Source organism: Falco naumanni, chromosome 1 (assembly GCF_017639655.2).
Source record: "Falco naumanni isolate bFalNau1 chromosome 1, bFalNau1.pat, whole genome shotgun sequence".
NCBI classification, from domain to species: Eukaryota; Metazoa; Chordata; class Aves; order Falconiformes; family Falconidae; genus Falco; species Falco naumanni.
The window spans coordinates 101,743,771-101,765,934 of record NC_054054.1 but is presented as its reverse complement, the minus strand read 5'-3'; the positions used below and the strand labels follow the sequence as shown (position 1 = coordinate 101,765,934).

Here is a 22,164-nt window from a genome sequence, read left to right as displayed (position 1 = left end):
GTTATCTCAATAAAATACTGTTTTTTTCACTGAGTGGCTCAGCATGAAATGGAAGTTGCTGAGTGATGTATGTATGTGATGCAGATGCTTTGAATTGAGGAAGGGGCTCATTTGCTTTATTCTTTTTATTCCCAGTTCAGCATAAAAGTGAAATTAGACTTTTGGGAAATTGATGTGTGAGGGGAACCATCCCAAAAAGGCAGCCTGAAGAAAGCACATTTTATGTGCTTGGAAGAAGGCACGGAAGGGAAGGGAACAGATAATCCCTTTTCCTTTGATGATTTCTCGGGCTGAGCCCAGCAGATGGGACTTGCTGTTTGCTCTTTTGCTCTCCATGGCCACGTTTCCTTCGTGTAGGAGCCCATCTGTGCTCATAGCTCATACGTCTCAAGTATTTTACCATGTGGATTATATTAATGGTAGCTTCCCCCCCGCCCCCTGCCTTGAGAGTGAGTATGTGTAAAGGGTAGTAGACTATAATTTGGGGTCACAGACCATATCTTAATTTTCTGCTGTCCTGGAGCCTCATACAGATAAGAGACATTCTTGGGAACTGCTTTCACGGTGTTAAGAGTCTGTGTTGGTACACAGTGGTATTGCTTAGCTTTTACAGAGTACTTCTCATCAGTAGATCTTCGTGCATTTAGCTGATGCACTAGCAAGTAAAAGGATCAAGGTTTCTGGCAGAACACTAGCACTTTTCCAAATTGTTGAAAAAAACCATACTAGTACTTACCCCTTATTGTAACCTTTCATATGCTTCCACATTCGAAGTCCTTTGTGTCTTTTATACTCAACACTTGTAGCAATAAAAAAGTTTAATGCTGGTAATGACTGCAGGCTGACAGATCCATTACCTTCACAGCCATAGAACGTATATGGGTTCAGACAACATAATTAAATGATCAAGTTTCCAACGAACAGGAGCTAGGCAGTATGAGGATCTTCTGAACAAAGCCGAAATCTCTTTCATCCTACCATAAAAGCAGGGGGAATTTCGACTTTTCTGGTGGCAGGCTTGGAAAACATACGGCAGATGCCAAGAACTCTGGTAGCTGAGTAAAAAGGATAGTGAAGCTCATACACAGTTTTGATGCAATTTAAGTTACTTCAGATGGGTTTTGCAGCATTTCTAGCAATCCGTTCAGCTAAAATCTCCATCAGGAATTCAGAGCACTAGTGTCTGGCATCCATGGCTGACTTCTTTCTATTCTTGTGTTTCAGTGGGGTGATACCTAGATATTGCAAGGTGATCTAGCTGGCCTCTTGCTGCCCTTTGCCTCTAAAGGGCTTCTTAGTTATCCAACAGCAATGCTCTTGGCAGCCTTGAATTTCTTTTGTAAGGGTTGTGGTCAGTCCAGCATCGGGGTGGTCGTTTGCAGGTCATCATTGATGAACCCTAAATTATTATATCCCTCCCAGTGGTGTTGAGAGCTGTGTGGCTCTAGTAAGTTATGCTCATATACATCAATAAAGTGGGTTTATTTTAGGTGAAAACTGTTGCACCATTTCAATGGGTTCTCTGGCGCTTCTTCTCTAGAGGAACTGAAGGCACCGCTAGAAGAATACGTCAATAAACGGTACCCAGGCCTCGTGAAGGTGGTGCGCAACCAGAAGAGGGAAGGCCTTATCCGAGCTCGTATTGAAGGCTGGAAAGCTGCCACTGGCCAGATCACTGGGTTCTTTGATGCTCATGTGGAATTCACTGCTGGCTGGTAGGTGCTCAACCTTAAGGTCTCTGTTAGAGCGTGTGGGGTGCATTAAACAAGGGACAGTCCATCATTTTGTAAGGATGTGTCTGCAGATAAGTCTGCTCATTTATTAATCCTGTTTTCTGTAATGAATGGCCACTGATGAGATGCGATGGGAAGGTACAAGGAAAACCTTTCCTTGCCCTTGTTTTCTGTAATCCTTTTCCCTCCTTTTATGTGTGCACACTCCCCTGCCCCCTGTTTATATTTTTCAGGTTGATTTCCCATTTTCCTTAGCCTTAAATAATTTCTGTAAGTTTAAAAAAAAGCCCAAGCAACAATGGATTGAAAGAGAAAATATTTCTTGCTTCCTTGCCTTTTGCAGCTGGACCCCACTGGGGAAGGCTTGGATGGTTTAGATTGATTTGTTTCTTCTGCAGCTGGGAAATGAGTTCAGAGGTGCAGAAGCAGTGAAAGGTGTTTCACAAGGATTTTTTCAGAGGTTCAAAACATTTGAGTTCCAGTGGCTTAAGTTTGAGTCTAGAACATGAGAGGAGCCTGACAGTGATCTGATTTTTTTTTTTTTTTTTTGCTTTTCTCTAACCAAGTTTAAAAAGTAAATGGTCCATGTTCAGAAAAGTGGAGGTAGAAGATGCTAACTTGTGTCTAATTTGAACAGAGAGTAACATCCACCAGAAAAATGCTTTAGCAGCTTCAAACAAGTTCTGCGGAGTTATGAATTCTTTGTAACAACAATGCAGCTGAAGGGTGTCTTTAAGAGTTGTTTCTTATGTTGATATCTGTATTCCCAGCTAAATGTTCCTCTCTTCAGGTCATGAAGTCCTCACACCTGATTTTATTGAAACACAGAGAAAGCTCCCGTTTCCAGACCTCTTGAAACATCTTTTCTAGGGATAGAGAGTGAGCTTTTCTGCAGAGTGGGCTTGACTGGCACTGGTGTTCTGCACCAGCCGCTGTCACTGGAGGCACCCAGAGCGCAAGTTACTCCTCGTGCTGGCAGCCTGAGCCCAGGGCAGTCGGTGGCTCTTGGGTTGCAGAGGTGAGGGTGAGCACCCCCCCAGCTCTGAACACATTCAAATGTCCCAGGGGTGAATTTTGTAGCTATAGTCCTCAAACTGTGTCCCAAGGGAAAAAAAGACCCTTCTGATAGTCCTGCTTTCAATACTTTACCCTGTTCTGCTTAGGGTCGCAGGTTGTTTTATTTTGTTTTGTTTTGTTTTTTAAATTATTTGGGGGAAGACTGGACTAGTTAAAGCATGGTTTAAGCGAAATGCATCTTTCATGACCTTGCTGTGCAGAAGGGAAGTTTTTGAGCCAGGCTTCCCAGCCTGTGGATGGTTTTCATGCAGGATGCCCACCCGTGCGTGACAGCAGAGGAATCCGTGTGCAGTTCCCCTGCAGATGCACATCATGCCTGTGCACGGGGTAACTAGCCAGGTGGAACAGGAGTATGTGAGAGCAGCTGTGTTGCGTCAAACCGAGAGCCTGTCTAGCCTGATGTTGTGACACTAACCATAGCCAGAAGGACGGGAAAGCATAAACGGGCAGGGTTAGGATGTACAGTATTCCTTCAGAGCATGCTAGCGAAGTCAAACAATTTGCAGATGTGAGGCAGACATAGTGTCTATATATTCAGATACCCCCACTGCATTCCTCTTGAGTTTTTTCCTATTGAGCCCATGTAAACCTCGGGTATTCACAGCACCGTTGGGCAAAGGTGCTCCACGGCTTAACTACCCGCTGTGGAAAGAGCTGACTCCTTGTTGTCCATCCTGAGGCTGTTTCTTTGGATGGTCTGTAGCTCTTGGATGGAAAGTCTCCAGGTGGTCATTGAGCACCTTCTCTGAGCTGCTTGTGCCTGTGCAGCTGGCCCATGCTGCAAAACTGAAAATTAAATAGTTCAGAATATGGAATTATTATTCAATAATGCCTTTTTAAACCAGCACACCAGAGAAAACATGGCATAGTAGGTCTGCAGGCAAAGATATAAGGTCCACTTTCAGAGGCTTTAATTAATTTCCACAGCTTAATGCCTCTAGTTTGTGAAGATAGTCCTTTCCTTGTGCTGAAAGCTTCAGCTGGTCCATGAATTTGCGTGGCCAGCTGAGCAGGAGAGCGCTAAACCTGCCCAGACCTCCAGGGCTGCAGCTCCTGAGCTCCACGTGTGGCAGCTGCCCCCTGTGCTCCCGTGGCAGCTCCACGCCAGGGACGTGTCCAGGTGGAGCATCTCCCTTGTAGCTGACAAGGCTGGGCAAGCCTTTCAGAAATAACCTTTTAGACTTGGTAGCATGACTGCTTTGCCTCTGTGCCATTTGCACACGGATAAAAGCCCAGATGAGTGGAAGGGCGAGGCAGAGGCTGGCATGTTGCAGGAGAGAGGGATCGGTTATTCCCTTCTGTTGACTGAATGGTGTCAGGAATGGCTCTTTTCTTATCCTCATTTAAGTGCACAAGCTGTACGAAAGCTACGGTGTTCATCTACAAATTACGGGAGAAATTAACTGTGTCTTCCTGCGCTTTGCTTCTCTTTACCACTCAGGGCTGAGCCGGTGCTTTCACGAATTCAGGAAAATCGGAGAAGGGTCATTCTTCCCTCCATAGACAACATCAAGCAGGACAACTTCGAGGTGCAGCGGTACGAGAACTCTGCCCATGGGTACAGCTGGGAGCTGTGGTGCATGTACATCAGCCCCCCCAAGGACTGGTGGGATGCCGGAGACCCCTCGCTGCCCATCAGGTACATCACAGAGCCTGGGGGCTGCGCGCTCTGCGGCGGTGGGGTGCAGCAAGGCAAAATGCAGGAGGATAAATGAGATGCCAGCCTGGGGGGTTGGATGTAGTGTCATAACGTGAGCTGGCTCAGAGAGGCTGGAACACATGCCAGGAAGGGTCTTGCGAGGATGAAGGGATTTGGAAAGGGGTATTATTTGGTAACAATGTGCAAAACCACTGGGGGAGTATGGGAACTGTGTAGATTTGTACAGTCTTACGTTTAACTGCATATGACAAAGTCACTTCACCTTAATTACAGCATTAATTTTTGCAAGTCATAAGGAATAAGGTGATTGATTATTCCTGTGTCATGAACTGAGCCTGAGTTCACAAAATACAGCACTGGTTTGTTTTTTTTTTTTTTTCTTGAATAAAAAGTATGTTTCCTCTCAGGCCAAACTTTGTAAAAATATATCTCAGGTTGTCCAGCCCCTCCAGACTTCAGGTGTGGGACAAGCCCATTTGGACAAAACTTGAGGAGGAGAGGGAATAGCTGGGTGTGGGTGGGAGACGGGGGCTGCTCGGTATGCAGAGGGCAATGACCTCCCCTTAAGAGCCCCTAAGTACCAGAAGTGACACTTAATATGGAGAAGGCTTGTCCTTGGGCATATAACAGATGCATAGAACCGTTGTGGTTGGAAAAAGCCTTTAAGATCATCAAATCTGACCATTAAACCAAGACAGTTTTTACCCAGTGGAGAGTACGACTGTCCAAGCCATGAGCAGCCGGTTTCTCCAGGAGATGCTGTGGGAAGCGGTGCCAGAGGCTTTACTAAGGTCCAGGTAGACCCATCCATGGCCTTTCCCTCATCACTGAGTGGGTCATCTTGTAGAATGAGGGGAGGTTCATCAAGCAGGACCTACTTGTCATAAGCGTGTGCTGGCTGGGCCTGATGCCCCAGGTGTCTGGCACATGCTGCATGATGGCATTCGGGATGGTCTGCTCCATGGCCTTCCCTGGCACCGAGGTCAGACTGGCAGGCCTGTAGTTCCCTGGATCCTCCTTCCAGCCCTTCCTGTAGGTGGGCATCACATTTCCTAACTTCCAGTCCACTGGGACCTCCGCGGTTAGCCAGGACTGCTGGTAAATGATGGAGAGCGGCTCGGTGAGCTCCCCCCCCAGCTCCCTCAGTACTCTTGAGCAGATAACATCCAGCCCCAGAGACCTGCACATGTCTTAAGTGGAGCAGCAGGTCACTGACCATTTTCTCCTGGACTATGGGGACTTCATTCTGCTCCTTGTCCCTGTCTTCTAGCTCAGGAGGCTGAGTACCCTGGGGCTAACTGGTCTTGCTACTGAAGACTGAGACAAAGAAGACATTAAGGACCTCAGCCTTTTTGTCACCCTTTGTTCCCCTCTGCATCCGATAAAGGATGCAGCTTATCCTTGCCCTCCTTTTGTTTCTGTTTTTTTTCGCTTGTATTTGTAAAAACATTTTTTGTTATCTTTTAGAGCAGTGTATATGTGCAAATTTGTGCCTGATCTGAATCCTGACCCAAAATATCTGTGCTTTGGTCAATGATATAATCCCTGGATGCTGAAATGGGATCTATTCCCATTTACACAGAGACCTATTTTATTCCTTTGGGCTCCCTTGTTCCAGACAGCATATTCAGCTGTCAGTGGAGGAACTGACAGTTTATTCTGGAAAGGAATCAAGTCTATGAGCAATAAACAGTTATTTTAACCAAATGCAAGCTGCTGGCCTTGTTCAAGGAGGGGCTGAAGGACTGGGGTATACAGGAGGTGAGCGGAGGCGTTGGGAAGCCCTCAGCAGCGCGGTGCTGGCAGTGCCCACGGCAGCCCCACTGCGCTGCCCACGCTGGTGCCTCTGCAGGGGGATGGAAGTGGAGCGTCTCTGTTGGGAGATAAGCCTTTCTTGGCCAGTGGGTGTAAAAGTCAAGAAAGACTTGCAAGGAAGAGCAGCCTCTTTTGTTAAACTGCTTTAGCTGGGAGAAACCAGGCAAGCTTTGCCGTGCGGGATGTCTCCTGCGGCTGTGACAGCAGCCTGGGAGCTTGCTGCAGCTCAAAACCTGTCAGGCAAGGGGCACCAAGGAGGCTGGACCACCCAAACCTCCTGTTCTGCTGTCCTCCAAGAACAAGATTTGAATTTCAGTCTCCGTGGGCTGAGGGGAGCGGTTCCGGGGGGCGAGCTGCAGCAGAGGCAGGTGGGGAGGGACCGGCTGCCTTGTGGCCCTTGGTGCCTGGTGGCAGGTGAGAGGGGCAGGGGGGAGAGGTGATGGACTGAGGAGGGCGAGAGCTATGGGGAGCCGAAGGGGTGAGTGACTGTGAAGAGGCAGGGTGGGCAGGTCAGTGCCTAGTGCTAGGAGGATGTCATATTTTTAAGATGATTTAGGCCAGGAGTGTACATGGGGTCACAGGGATGCTGGATGCTTACGCACAACTCCAGATCTACCGACATGCTTTTTTTCTTGTTTCAGTGCTGAGAGCCAGCAGGTACTGCAAGCAAGCGGTGCCTGGAGGTTTTATGTGCTTCTAATCCCCTGCTGTAGGAATGATGGGTTTGCTGTGGGACTTGTCTTGCGTTGGGCAGAATTTCGTATTGAGTTGTTCTGGTGCTTGTTTTACCTTTAAAAAAAAAAATCCGTGCATGGTGCTAAAATTTGGATATTGAGCCTCGTATTTCTGCTTTTAAGCAGAGTTCAAACAGTTACTGCTTAGGACGAGCGGGAAGGTGTGAGAGGTGTTGCTCTGGGGTTCCTGTAATCTTTCTGCACCAGTTGCATCCATTTTCATCTCTGATGAGACAGCCTAGGAGCAGCTGATGTGTGGGGAGCCCCATGGCACCCACAGCCTGGCAATGCCAGGGGTCTGCCTGCTGGGCTCTCCAGTGCTGCTGAGATGAGCCACTAATGAATTAGAGATCAGAGGAGGCTTGTGGAGACACCTGACTGGCAGCAGCAGGGATGTGGGACCTGATCGTCCACTCTGACTTTGTTAAAGGCGTCTGTAATGTGGGCATGGGTGCTGGAGGCCGTGGTGCGGGGGACTCGGGGCTTCAGGGGAACCGGGAGGGGGAGGGGCACTGCCTCCAAAGCGAGCTCTGGGAGAGGGCTTCTTAACAGACCCAGCAGCCTCCCAGCGATGCTAAATAATTGAACAACATACTAAAATAACATTGTTAACATGCACTGGGGGAAGGATTATGAGAAAGATAAATGGGCAGTGTCCACAACAAAAAGCTAATGAAAAATACTGTCTCATTGCATTATGTTCTGTAACCACATACAGACCAGAAATAAATGACTACAGTTATTTTTTTTGTCGTATAGTGCTATGAAAACTGTACACTTTATAGCAATATTTGTGTGGAAGGGATACTAGTGCAGTGCTCCATGTAATTAGGCATGGGATTAGAGGAAATTCTGAAATTATAGTATACAGAGGTACATTAGTTTTTTAGAAGCTTTTTAGGATAGAAGAGTGGGAGCAAAGTAAAACAGTTCATTCCTTTTTTTTTTTTTTTTTTGGTTTTACTCTTTTTTTACTTTTGGTGCGTAGGGACCATGGCAGCCCCAAGAGAAGTTCCCCAGCCCACGAGAGCCGCTCCAGCGTGCTTGTGAGCCCTGGTGTGGCAGCCTCTACCCAATACTCCGCCATGGAGACTGGAGACAGACAGCTGTGTGAATGTGTTTGGAGACAATTTTCTCTCATGGATAATTCACAAGATATAATTATCCAGACAAAAAGAGCTGATGGCATGAAACCCATCTAAAATATGGCCCAGTCTCAAACTGGCTCCAGGCTCGTGCTTTATCCAATAACTTCCCTTGCAAGAAATAGTCTCTCTCGGTGCCTAGGAGGGATGCTGACGCAATACCTAGGCTCTGTAATACATCTTCTTTTGTATTTATTTTTTTCATTAACACTTAAAATCCTGATACACAAAGGTACCCTCACTCTTAGCACTCGGTTGTGCGTGCATTTCCCAGCGAGGCTTCCCTTGCCAGGCTTACAGACCTCCTCTGCCCAGAAGATAAAATTGTGATTACAGCATAGTGTATCATGTCTAAATTAGTTCTCACAGAAGGCAAGACAGTAAGTGACATATGAAATGGCCATCCCATAGATCCTGATCTTCATCAGCACAAGCTCTCGCAGAGCTGTTTTGATTTCCTAGTTCAAATGGTGCTAACGTGTGTGTATAAATGAATACGTGCTTGCAGCATTATGTATCTGGGCATACTTTGCTCCAGGAGATATAGCCAGGATATAACCAGTCCTTTGTTATTAATGATGTACCTTGCTCAGGGTTTACTGAGAGTCTGGAAGACCTGTGTGTCAACAAAAAAAGGAAGAAAGATGATGCTTTCCATGTCCAGTGAGAGGTCCATAAAAGCTGTTTGGAAATGCTGTGAATTCCAGATCGATGACCTGATCTGGACTTGGGGTGTCCCAGGGTGGGGTCTGCCTTCTAATGATCTCTGGGAATGATTCATTTCCCACCTGGCAGAGCGTGAGGTTTTGGGGGGCTTACTGGGGCCCCGAGCCTGTCCAGTGGTGCAGCACTGGTGGGCTGCGGACCTCAATGCCAGCAGTTTCTTCTGCCTGACTTATTTAGTTCGTGCTGCATCAGGTTTTGTCAAAAAGCAGCTTTGGAGAAATTGCTGATATCTGGAGGATTTACAGCTAGATGTGCTGATTGCGCTTCGGCTGCAAGACCCATGATTTATAATTACATATGTGAGATATTGATGGCTCCAGGGGTCTGATTCTGGAAAACAATTAAATGCACTCTTGCATCTGTGTCTCTTCAAGAAGCCAAGCAAGCAAATGGTGCATATTAAGCAGCCGTGAGGATTAGGAGCACTTACCTGAGTGTGGAAATTGGGGTCGTCGCGCTTTTCTACTGGCAGTAGTTCATGTATCCCACCAGAGAGAAAAGAAACTTGAATCTTTGCTGCTTGTCGATGGTTTGTGAGTCCATTGACAGTGCTGTGACCCCACAGTTCCCAACTGATAGATTATTTACAATATAATGTGTTTCCTGACTTTCTCTTTGCATTTTCCACACTTGGCCAGGCAGATCGGTTGAGTCCAAGAGGTAAAAGCGCTGCTGAATGGCTCCATTAATTAGCAGCGACCCCCTGTAATGTGTTGGGGCTGAAGGAGAAGCCCTCGGGTGACTTCAGAGGTGACAAAAGCGGCTCTTCCCAGGCACACAGTGCGTGAGGCACCAGCTGGGAGGCAGCTCAGGGGTTAAATTTGGCTTTGGATGGGGCTTTGCTGCAGCTGTTTTATGTGGCACTTAATCTTTACTGATGTTGGAAGACAAAAGCTCATTTAATTAGTATTAAGTTCACCGCGAGGAGGAAATCGGTTCTGAGAGTTATGGATTGTAAAAGAATGGAAAGGCTGTTAGGTTTGGGTTTTTTAAAGATTAAAATAATTTGAATTAACCCACCTAATTACCTGTTATCTCAGCCTCACAAATGCTAATGAATTTGCTCTTGCAACGTACTTATGAAAGAGCGAACTCTCATCTCGGTTGTGTAAATGATGCGGAGGTTGAGATGGAAAAAAATCGGAGGGGTTTTGGGTTATTGAATGCGTCAGGTGGGTGGGGGGGAGGTGCCTAATTCTACCGCTGAACAAAATGCTGGCGGTGTTTAATATAAACCGTTCCCTCAGTCATAGACTGCAAATGGAGTTGAGGTCATCTCCCACTCTGGTTGCTGTGCATTTCATTTTCAGTAAGACTGGAGGTATTTGTGGTGATTATTATTGTTACCTATGTTTATATGTATTTCTATTTCTCAATATATATTTAATTCCAGAAACCACTAGCTATTGTTTTTCCTGAGTGCTTCCAGCAGCCATCCATCCCGTGATGACTTTCAAAAGCACAAAAAACTTGGGTGTTTTCTTTATTTTAATCAAATAAATGGTGTGTTCTTTCCTGTTTTAGTATAACCACTGAAATTTCTTCCAGGAAACCGTTCTACACTCTGAAACGTTTCTCCACACAGGATATGCACACACCCTGAAAGAGCCACAGGAGTAACAGAGCTCTCGGGAATAACCTCTGCAGCGACGTGAAATGTTGCTGTGCATCATTTCACAATGATGCAAGTGCATCTTCACGTCCAGAACAACGTGTTCCCTTAGCACGTCTCCACCTTTGCAGGGCTAAGCATGATACAGCAGCACATCAAAACCTCGACAGATAGGTTTAGACAGGTTTGCTTAAACTAGCGCAGATATTTCCACCAACATTTGAGTACTCAGTGTGGCAGTTTACCAGGAGCCATGTAGCAGCTCAAGAGACGTGGCAGACTGTTAAACGTAGGTGATGCGAGCAAAGGGCAGAATTTCAAGGATTATTTCTTGGGTTTCTGTTGGTTTGTTTTGAAAAAGCTCAAACTCCCGAGAAAACTATTTGTACAAACTGCTGAATATTTTTAAAATGAGTGCTTTGTGACTTAACATCTATGAACTGCAGGAAGATTCCTGTTTCTGTATGAGGGCAGCTGTGAAATGTTCCCACTCTTCTGGCATACCTGCTTTGGAAGTTAAGGGACAGCTGATTTCCATAGGAGCCAGACGTGGGGTGGGAAGGGTAACTTGCATGTGGAAAGCTCACCTGGTATGTCTGGGAAGATACTTGTGTGCAGGTGTTCGCTTTAGAGGGACTGGATGTGTGTGAATGTCACAGCAGCTGCAGAATGCTTATGGAGCTCTTTAGCAGCTTCATGTAAAATTTAAATCAAATGCAAAGATAAGATAATGGTACTGGTGATCCATCTCAGTCTCTAAAGCCTCTTTTCTCACACAGCTCACAGAAAGCAAAGCTCTGTGTTGCCCACCCAGATGCTTTCTCTTCCTTGAAGCCTGGTTCTCCGGCAAGCCCTGTCAGGGCTGCAGTTGCATGTCCCGGAGCTCAGCGTCCTCTTGTCGGGTTTACAGCAAAAATCCCCCTGGCCCCCAGGTACCTTGACCCAGACCTCAGCCCAGCATGGGGACAGGACGGATGTTCTTCCACAGGCAAAGTTTTGTTAGTGCTTCTGGGAAGAGAGCTTCTAGAAGCATCTTCTTGTGTAAACGTCTGAACAAGTCAAACCCCATCCATCTGTAGTGTGGTTGCTGGAGACTCGTGCTTCCAGGTATGTGACTCTTAAGGTTTGGTCACTCCGGGCTGGCCTCTGAGAACTTGAAAACAAGCTAACAGAAGAAGAAATAGAGGGATTTTTTTCCATCAGTGTTCAATTTGGGGCAGTCTTGTTTGGGCTCAGAATCTAGGAGTGGGAAGGTTTAGGTCAGAATCGTGACCTCAATAACTTTGTCATCCATTTCTGGATTAAATTAAAACCATCAAGTGCTTTACCACCTTCAAAAGTACTTGGACAAGAACGTTTTCAGTTTTCTCAGTTTGAGTTTTCCTTTTAGTCATGAGTTATATATAATTTTTTTGTGTGTGTGATGATTTGAGGCCACAGATTGAAAAAAAACCATTTCATTGACTTTCTTGATTTTTATTTTGAGGTTCACTTCTCCCTGATACCTTTAACCCACTGTACAGAGTGACTTCCACTCACTAGCATGCTAATTTTAAGCTCTTAAACTTAACAGAGATTCCCTGTGGTGTGAGATACCTGCTGTGAGCTTTGGCCGTTTTGAAGCTGAGGTTGCTGGTGTTGAGCATTTTTACAATAAATTCTTCATCTGGTCATTTTTAATATTACATAATTTTGTGCAAAGCATTAAAGAAGGGTGTCTAATAATTTGCAATAGTGTCAGGTTTTACAAGACGAACAGATTTATGTGTCACTGCTTGAAAGACTATAAAGCCTGTGCTTGAAGGTGCTCCTGAGATACAAGTGTACGTAACCAGATGACCAACAGTCTCCACGCAGCGTAGTGCTGTGTGTTGTTTCAGGTCTCTCTGTTTTTCTAAGACTGTCCTTGGGATTGCAGATGTTGGCTGCACCCAGAAGCTGGGGCTGACCCAAACCCCACTTGAAACACGTTGAGGTTCCCCCCAAACACCAGGGTTTGGGCATGGAGACCCTACAAGCCACGTGATTTTTGGGTGAGCTCGAGAGAAGCTGCTGGAGCAAAGGATCAGTGTTTCTGGTTTTGCAGCTTCTGAGCATCGTGGCCGATATTGTCGTCGTAGATGCCAGCGGGTCATGGCATGGACACAGCGGAGGGACCAGAAGGGGCTTGCACTTGGCCACTTTGGCCAAGTGACCTTGAGAAGGCAGCATTTGTGCGCTTTTTAGGTAGACCATGCTGGAGCCTGGAGTGGGGTTTGGGTGGTGCCCAGAGAAAGCTGTGCTTGTGCTGGGGTGGAGGAGCCCCCCATCCCTTGAATTCAGAGCCTGGGGCACATTTAACCCCTCCTGCAGCCAGGAGCCCTTCACAGCCTTGAGTGGGAGCTTGTTTTCATTGAAACCGCGGCTCTTTGCCAAACTGAAGGTGTTACTGTAGGTAAAACTTTTTAAGTCCTCCAAGCACTGAAGTCAAAGGGGGCTTCTTCCTGAAAAGCCTTTAAAAGTGGGCAAGGGCCGGTTAGCCTGCGGGCTTGTCCCTGCGGGAGGTGACCAGGGGGTGCAGGGAAAGGGAGCAAATCCTCCTTCCTGAGGGGAGTCATAATTTATTGGTATAAAATGTTAATGTAACCAATCTCTATAAAGAAAGCAAGCTGACCATACTGGAAGCATTTGCCTTTGTATTTTTAAAGCTTTGCACAAGGGAAGTATTTTGATTAAAAAGAAAAGAAGAAAAAAAAAAAAGCAAAAAAAAAGCATACTCCTGATTTGAAAAAAGAAGTCACACTATCAGAACTTTTAATCTGAGCCCAAGTCACAAAAACAGCCTTTTCTGATGTCAAAGTTGCTTTAGAAAAGGAAAGAGTAAACAGGATTTGGCCTTTAATTTGTGAAGGGTTTTGATTTTTCAGAGGCGTTAAAGAGACAGAAAAGATGGGTATTGAATTATTTAACAATTTCTAGTAGAATTAAGCTTCAGACAGCCTGTTTTCACTGAAATAGTCTTATGAATAAAAACAAAAACAATCTGGGGCAACACCAATATACAGAGCTCATATCCCGCTGACTGGATTGTTTCAAAGTAGTCCATGAAGTGGTTTTGCAAGTCAAAGCCAAACGGCGCCTTTTCTGTGGTCTGTTCACACTCCCCCTAGGAGAAAGCTGCCGTTGATGGATTATACAAACGTCTTTTCTCTCTAAATCTGAAACTGAGGGGAAAATATGCAAAGAGGAGTTGGGGGAATTTGGCTCTTTGAATGTCTTTTTTGCTTTGGCAGATGGCATTTAAGTGATTTATTGGCCAAAACCAATCTCTTCTCGTTAAGAAGCAAGTATTTAATGACTTTGGAGGTGGGTATTCAAAATAAAGAAGTGATAATCGAGCGGATTGCGCTCAGTGACAAAATATAGCTGCCCTTCATCAGGCAGACTTAAAAGAGTGTTTGAGAGCAAGTGCCGAGGGCTATGATTTTCTTTCATGTGCACTTTAATTCACTGTCCTTTTCAGTCAGTGGCACATAAATAGGCATAGTTTAAATTAAAAGAAAAATAGATCCTTATTATCATATCCATCGGCTGAAGCAGTGTTTGATGCCATGGGAGCTCCCAGCTGCCTCTGCTTGTGAGCAGCGGAGGATTTATGAACTGCCCTGCTCTCTCCATGCCCAGAGCTCTGGCTCGCTGCTCTGCCTTGGGTCGCCTCGACCTTCTCGAGGTTAACGTGCTGAGCGCTGGCATGGTGCTTGTACAGCATGTGCGCCTGCTGTGGGAAGCGGGGTTGCATGTCACGGGTTTAAAGGACAAAGCGTGTCGTGGGGGTTGTCCCTTAAACCCAGGCTTGGGCAGCACGGGGCGGGTGGCCGCGGTCCCATCTTGGGTGCTCACCTTGGCCACCTGTGGCCATCGCACATGCCTCGTCGCCGTGCTGGCCAGCCCAGCCAGCCGTGGCCACCTCTTCACCCCTGGGTCCTGGGGCTAACACGTTGTTTTGGGAATCTGCAAGTGGAAAGAGCTGGAGAAGGCCGGGTTTGTGAGTTCCTGGTGGTTCTGCCGCTGTCACTTGTCCAGGTCACTGCTGAGCCTGCCTGTGTGTGGTTTTGGGTATTTTAAAATTCTGGCATTTCGTTTTGGTTTCTTAGAGCTTCTCAGGGAAGTTGGAGGTACCACTGCCAGCTGGGCTGTGTGGAGGCGCTTGCTTTGCGGTGGGATAGGATCAAGGCCGCAGACCACCTTGTGTGGGGCAGCAGTCCCCTGCCTTGCTGCGGCATGTGTGGGGCTAGTGGGCTAGTGTGGACCAGCAGCTCCAGAAACGCACAGTTGTGGGATCCTGAGGACCTTGGAGGTGTGGAAGGACGTCTGATAAGGTGAGAGTCACACAGGGGGCAAAGGGAGGGGATAATGTGGCAGGGCACAGTTGTAGGTAGGGTGTGACTTGGGGGCAGCAGAGGGGAGCGATGCTGTGGGTGTTCTGGCATGTGTGAGAGATGTCCTGGCTGCCAGCTCTCTCCAGTCAGTCACCGTTACTCTGAAGACCAGACTTTCCTGGGAGGATTTGTTTTACAGTTGGTTCATGCCTGGATCAAGCAGCACCTTTGAGAGTGCTATGAGCTGGGTGCAGGTTTGGTCTGTAGCAGACACTGCTCTTCTCCGTGGTGGGCTGTGCACGTGCATCCTATGGATGGAAGAATCGCTGCTGAATGCCGAGCTTTGAGAGAGAGACTGCTTGTCTCTGGAATACGGTCCCATGGCCCCATCATTTGTCACGGGAAGTGACACATCAGAGAAGCTCAAACTTCAAACTGAGCATTGCAGGTTGGAATAATGAAGAGTTTTGACAAGAGGCTGGCTGTTGGGTTCCTGGAGGCATGGCACTGCAGGGTGGTGGTCCCCCACCCCCATACGCATGCAGATGCACCCACCCTTTCCCCACCTCCTGGTCTTTGGGGAGGAAGATGTGAGAAGTTGGTGTTTGCTGCCTTTGCAGCCAGGCTGGTGCTTGCACGGCCCTTGGCAGTTACGTGTGTTGGACCCCTTCAAAGAACAGCTTGGGGACTGGCAGCCCATGGTGTTGCCCGTGATTTTTTTTGCATTCATATGTCAATGAAAATGCGTACGAACACGTTCTCATTGCTGGGTTTTGAGGCTCCAGACTGCAGCTCTCCCCGGTGCCTCTCCATGACAGTGTGCAGTGACTGCCGGGTGTCTGGCTTCGTGCCGCGGCAGGGGGTGCCTGCCTGGTGAGCCCCTGCTGCGTGGCAGCTTTCGGAGGAGCATCAGCTGTGCTGATCCTAACGGGTCTGGTGAGGTGCTGGGTTGTCACTGCTCCTGCTTCCCCTGCCATGAGCCCTGTCGCTTCAGCCCCTGCGCTTGAATCCTGCGTGCAGGGAGGGTGAGGTGAGGGACAGTCCTCACGGCACATTAAGGTTTCCGGGATCCCCAAATCAGAAACCGACCGTGCATCCAATCCCGAGAGGATCTGGGCAGAGCAAAGGACTGTTCGGGGGAAACAGGAGGCTGGGAGCTGTTTGCTGTGGTTAGCTCTCTGGCCAAGTCCCTGCCTTGACATGATGGTTGAGGATGTTGGGTTTCTCTGTGCTGTGCGCCGTGGTGTTTAATGAACACCTTTCTCAGATCCCAGTTGCCTTGTAGCTGCTCTGCTCCTTAGAAGATGAGCAGGTACTTGCTAATGAGCGTCAGGCTGGGGTTGTTCTTAGCGTAATCTGACTAGTGCTCGCTTTGCTCCGATTAATGCCTGGGCAAACTCCCATCTGTTCGAGGAAGGAGGGAACTGGTTCAAGTCTGACACAGCAAAGAAATGAGTTGTCGGTAAGGAGGGCTGGAGGTTGGGCTCTGCACCGGGCTTGTCTGCCTTGCCCTGCAGCCCATCCTGGCCTTCTTTAGCCTGGTCCTTCTTCAGCGGTAAGAGTCTGGCGTGGTGTCTCCGTTAACCCAGCGCAGCCTGCGGCACTGCCTGCTAGCACCGCGTCGCTGCTCGGACACCAGCGGAGCATGGCCATCTCCTTCCTTACCCCTTCTGTCACTCTCTGTGGTTTCCCTTCAGGAAAAAACAGTTTTGGAGTGGGGGGAGACATGAAGTGTTTAAGTGAATGCCTTTCAGTGGCTTTGCGTGGTGCCATAAGACCTCAGAGATTTTGTAGTTGGGGCAAGCTGGTCTGTGATGGGAGAACTGCGCTGAACAGGAGGTTTCTGCGCTGGGATAAGGTGGGCTTCCTGGCTCAGCATGGGGTGGGCTCCTCCACGGTGCATCCGAAACAACCTCCACAAGAGAGGGAGGTTCAGGTTTGCTGCTCTTCGTAAATTCTTCCTGAAGTCCCTACCTAGAGGTGCTTTTAAAGAGCTCTGCTCTCTGCTAAGCGTTAGATTGATGTGTGAAAAGGCAACCGTCCGTTCTGTTACCATTGCTGCCCCCACCACCACAGCTCTATTTTTTCTTTGCAATTAGAAAAGCCATCAATCATTTTCACAAATGCACACCTTATAATTGCCTTCTCACGCTCCCTGTTTAGCATCGATGTTCTTGTCAAGTCCAGCCCTGGGAGAAAAGAGCATCCTGATAGGTTTCCCAGAGCTCGGCAGAGATTCTCCATAAATGCAGTTTCCACGTGGGATTTAATGACTCTGTGATTTCCTGTTTCTGGCTGCTTTTTTAGGGGAAAGAAATAGTTTTGGGTTTTTTTTTTTTTTTTTTCCTATTACAATGACAGAAATTTTTCTTTAGGTGTGGGAAATGATCTAAGGCAGGGTGCCAAGAAGCAGTTTTGTGAAATCCTCTGTACAAACCTTGTGTAGGCAGAAAACCAGAAGAGTTGGAGAACCGCAGTCTCCAGGGGAGGAGCTGCTTTGGATGTTGGAACTGGTGGCGGTCCTGAGCGGGGCTGGAGCTGAACCATGGAACGTGTTGAGAATGATTGTTGCCAAAACAGAGGCAGAAGCAGAGGCTGGCACCGAGAAGGGATTTGGGGATGCAGCTTGTTATTTTTTCTCCAAGTGTAGAGGGAATTGGGATGTTCCCTGGTGCTTGGTGGGCTGTGTGCACTGGAAGGGCTGATAAGACAGATTTTGATATGAAGCTGTTCGGACAGATTAATTCATGCAGCAAAATGGGTGTGTGAAAAGCTGCTCCTGCCTGCGTGTGTTTGCATTGCGTAGAAAAATCAAACAGTTGGTCGTAAGAACGAGTGCTGCCATTATAATGTTTATTCTATCAGCTTGAAAAGCAGGTGTTAATTTGGTTTATAATGGAGGATGGGGTGGCTGAGAGTCGTTCTCCTGAACATTCCTTTCTCTTCTCAGTCTCGCTGCAGCGTTCACAGTGACATGGGGTGTCGTACTGCCTTGCCTTTTTTTTTTTCGGTGAAGGAAAGGGATGTGAACACTTGGTAACTGATGGTGTATCAGCCCAGTGGTTAGGCTTATCTTTTTGCTTCAGTTGACAGCTGTGCGGGTATCAGCCCAGAAGCAGGCTGAAAATACAGAGAAGAAATAAACGGCATGAGCACTGGGTTTTGGCTTTTTTCTTTGTCCGTAGGCATCTGTACTTTTATGTGGGCAGTCATGAGATTGTCACCATTTCCGAGAGAGGAAAAAAAAAAAAAATCTGTTTTGCTTTTAGATGGCAAGGTTTTATGGAAGGTATTTCACCTTCCTCTGAGTGAATTTCAGGATCTAGATCTATCTAATCTACGTGATGTTTGGTTTTCTTCACATTGTAAAGCTCTCTGTCCACTGCTCAACAGATGTAATGTTTCCACTGTAATTCCGCTGGAAGAAAATGTGGTTGTAAGGAGAGAAAAGCAGACATTATGCAGTATTGCTTACTGGTGGGGAACTGAGCTCTGACTGAAGGATGCTCTAAAAATAAAGTGGAAAGTGGAAGAAGAGGAAAGGAGAGATTCCAGTTACTTTTGGAACAGAAAGGAGGAGATAGGGGAAGCAGATGGCTGGCTTGCTGCTAGCCATGGTGGGTTGTTCCAGCTGATTTTGGGATGGGGACTTGCAGTTATTGCCAAGGAAAATCACTTGGGCCTTCATGAGGACAAGTATAATAAAAGATTAATAGTTTTCCTGGACTGTGGCACCAGGCTGATGGCCTCCTCACGTCCGGGACAGCAAAGCAGCGATCAGCAGGGACTCTTAGTGCCGCACGTGGTAAAATTGTTATGGTTGGGATTTTTTGGGAGGTCTTGATGTAAACCAAGGAGCTTTGCAGACCTATTAGTTACCGGGGCTGTACAACAGTGGCACATTTTCCATTTTAGCAAGGAATAGCCTTGTAGAAAGACAATATAGTATGTCTTGCTTTTTTTCCAGTGATCAATCCTTCTCTTGCTGATTTATGGGTAGCTTAGTCAAGAAATCCCTGCATGTCTAGTAAAATAGGTCCATTTTTAACTGCGAGGGAGCATTTTCTTTTTATACAGTAGTTTCTTTTTGTGCTTTTGTGAAATAGACTTTAATACAGAAATAAATCATCAGAGCATTACTAAATTAAAAATAAGTATAAAACCAGACAGTGGTGCCAAGCCAAGGTTAAGCTTGGATCAGGAGATCAAATTATAGTTTCATCAGTCTTTCCTCCCACTCTTTGCTTAATTTGGTACTTAAATGAACTTAATAACCATTTCAAAGATATGTACACCCAGCTGCTTTGAAGAGTCTCCCGGTCCTCATGTTCTTATTTTGGGTCACGCGCATCATTGCACTAATGTGCTATAACTGTACTCCTAGATGCCACAATTTATTTGGATGCAAAAGAATTATGCTTGCTTGGAGCAGAGATTAACATCAAGTTTACCTATCTTCTCTGTGAAGCAAAAGAAGTAAAGGAAGCATTTTCAGTCTGTCGGCAGGTTTTTGGTTGGTTTTGTTTACTCTCAGATCTGTCCCCTGGCTCACTTTTTAAAAGTGTTGAATTGACAGCATCGTTAGGAGGAAAACTTACCACCAGTAACAGGCAGCTTGGCACTTAACAGTCTTAAGGGACAAATTGGCAAAGGTATATAGGTGCCTAATGATTTACTGGAGCTGCAGAGGATTTATGAAAATCTGTCCAGAGTATGTTTTATCCCTCGCAATCAGTCTAACCCAAGAGACCTGAGTTGGTGTTTCTAACAGCCTTGCATTTCAGAAACATTTTGTCCCTTTCAGAGGCTCATCTTTAATTACTCTGCACCTCTGTTCCCATCAGTTAAATGTATGTGATGATATTTTCTTCCCGCTTTTCCTCTTTCTTCTACTGAAAGTGCAGTGCAGCAAAAACACTCAGGCATGTTTTCTTAACTTGAAGACCTAACCAGGGATGTTTAAATGGCGCTAAATGTGTTAAACAGCAAAGTACTTTGCTGAATCGTGGCCACTGTTTGTAATGGCTTCTGTACAGGTCTTTTTGCTGTTTGTTTGCCGTAATCTCAATCAGTTGTCTAGATGCCATTGCTAAACAAATGAGATGATAATTAACATAGCAACATCAGAGGAAGTTGATTTTCCATCTGTAATAAGGATGATGATAATTAAACATGCATGACCTCATTGGATTGAATAAGAATCAATTAAAATTAAAGCTTGTTGGCAATTCTTTTTCTCGTTCAGTTTTTTAAAGGAAGCGAGAACAATATAACAAGTCCTAATGAAAAGAAATTGGGCCAATTTGCACCCTCGGTATTGAAAAGTGAAAATGTTTTGAGATTCGTCAGGGGTGGAATATTTAATGGTACCTCCCCCACCCTGCCCCAGCCTGGTGTAAATGTCCATTTTAATGAAGTTTTTAATTTTTGGGGAAAAAAGAAGTTAAAAACTTTTCAGCTGTTTCTAATGATGTTTAGCAAGACTCAGATCAAACATGTTCAAATGCTTCCTGAGTGTGTGTGTCAGGGGAGGCATATTCCACAGGCGCTGTGGCCAACAGGGCGCATAAATTAGTTTTATAACACATTTTAATTTCCTATGCATGAGTGAACAGCACAGTGGAGCAGTTTATTTTCAAGGAAAATGATTTATTAAAGGCAAATTGCAGAGATAAGACAAAAAAAAAAAAAAAAAAGACAAAAAAGGGGTTTTAAGTTGGAAGCCCAGGCCTGGTGCCCGAAGCGAGAGTTTGTGATGCCCTCACCCTTGGCCCAAGCAGTGGTACCCAAGAGGGCTCCTCTGGAGCGCAGGTGGGAATGCGTTGGGTTGAATTCCTTCTTTTTGCCGTTTTTCAAAAATGACATTTCAGTGGTGCTGTAGCTGTTGCAGCCAAACTTGCCTCAGGCTTTTGGTTTTGGTTTTCTGAGAGCTGTGTAAAACTTCTTATCTGGGAGCAAGATGCAGCCTGGTTCAGTTCAGAGCAGTGACCTAGAAAATGGGAAACCAAAGCTTGTGTGGTCCCAGGTCAGTGTTCAGTGTTTTGGGATATGCTTCCAGGCCTTTTGGTTAGAGCTCTTCTAATCTGTATAATTTATCAAACATGAGAAGGGGTTGGAAGCAAAATACAATAGCTGATGTTGTGGTGAGGATGCACAGGGCGTGTTCTGGATTCAGCTGCTGCTTGCCCTTTTTGATGTCCTGGTTGAATATCCTGAACAAGATATTCAGTGTGCTTGCCCTGAGATAGTGTTGTCCTTTGGTCACCTTTCCCCACTCCCCAGGAAAAAAAAAAAAAATATCCCATTGTATCCAGTGCAGAGTACAAACAAATGCTGAAGTCTTTCTTGTTCTCCTCTTCTGAAAGTGTTTTGTTTCTTGACTGTCACCGTAATTGGTAATATGGAGTGTGTGGTAGTACATGTGTGTGGTGGGAGGTAGCTGCTTAAAATCTAGATGCGGTCCCTTGTGCAGGTTGGGGTTTGGTACTTGGCTGCACTTGCACAGGGGATGTTTATGATTCGGATTCTCAGTTCGCCTCGTATCACCTCATACCTGATGAAGAATTGTCGCACTACACCATGTCTATGTGGGTAGTAGTCGTGACCATGGTGTAAGCCATGTGTTGTCTTGCTTGAGCATGTATGATGTGTGACAAAACAGTATTGTGGCTTTTGTTTTAATATGTCAATTTAAACTTATGTGTGTCCTAAATGTTTTTGTTCATCTGTCGTTGGTATCTTCTGTGAATGTGGAGAAAGTTTCTGAGGAAAACGGTAAGATGCATCTCTGATAGCATCAAAGAAATAACCTATCTTAGACTAGCAAATTTTGGGTTTATTTCATTTACATCTCACTCTGGCTTTGTCTCATTTAGGCTTCATTTCTGCAAGATGGGGCAGTTTTAACTGAACACAGTGGGTGTATTTTCTGTTATCTTTATAGACTTGGCTAGGGATGCAGAAACTACTATCCACGGGTATCAGCTTAAAAGGGGTTACTAGGGATGCAGAAATCGCCACCAGCTGAGTTCACATGAAGGCAGCATAAAATGCTAAACACTGCTCTGAACAATCATGCTGTCTTTCCATGTGCCAACCCCCATCCGCTTTCTTCTTTTATTTGGCCATGAAGCTGCACATAAGGCAGCTCTTGCCAGTGGCTTTCCAACTGGGAAGAATACTTCCAAGTTTTCTTTTAGGAAATCTCTACCCACTTTTTTTTTTTTAATTATTTTTTAATCACACACCATGTGAGTTGTTCATGTAAGTGCCTCGGGTTCAAATCCAGCCTCGGGTAAGCAGCA

At 46.2% G+C, this 22,164-nt stretch overlaps 1 protein-coding gene across 1 annotated transcript in view; it reads left to right on the top strand.

The window, feature by feature from the left end:
- The window catches only part of GALNT17 (polypeptide N-acetylgalactosaminyltransferase 17), a 212,449-nt gene that overhangs the window by 83,305 nt on the left and 106,980 nt on the right, over positions 1–22,164 (top strand). The window contains exons 4-5 of the mRNA XM_040613286.1: positions 1,541–1,715; positions 4,252–4,449. Coding sequence (XP_040469220.1) covers positions 1,541–1,715; positions 4,252–4,449 — 373 coding nt within the window. The remainder of the gene's footprint in view (positions 1–1,540; positions 1,716–4,251; positions 4,450–22,164) is intronic.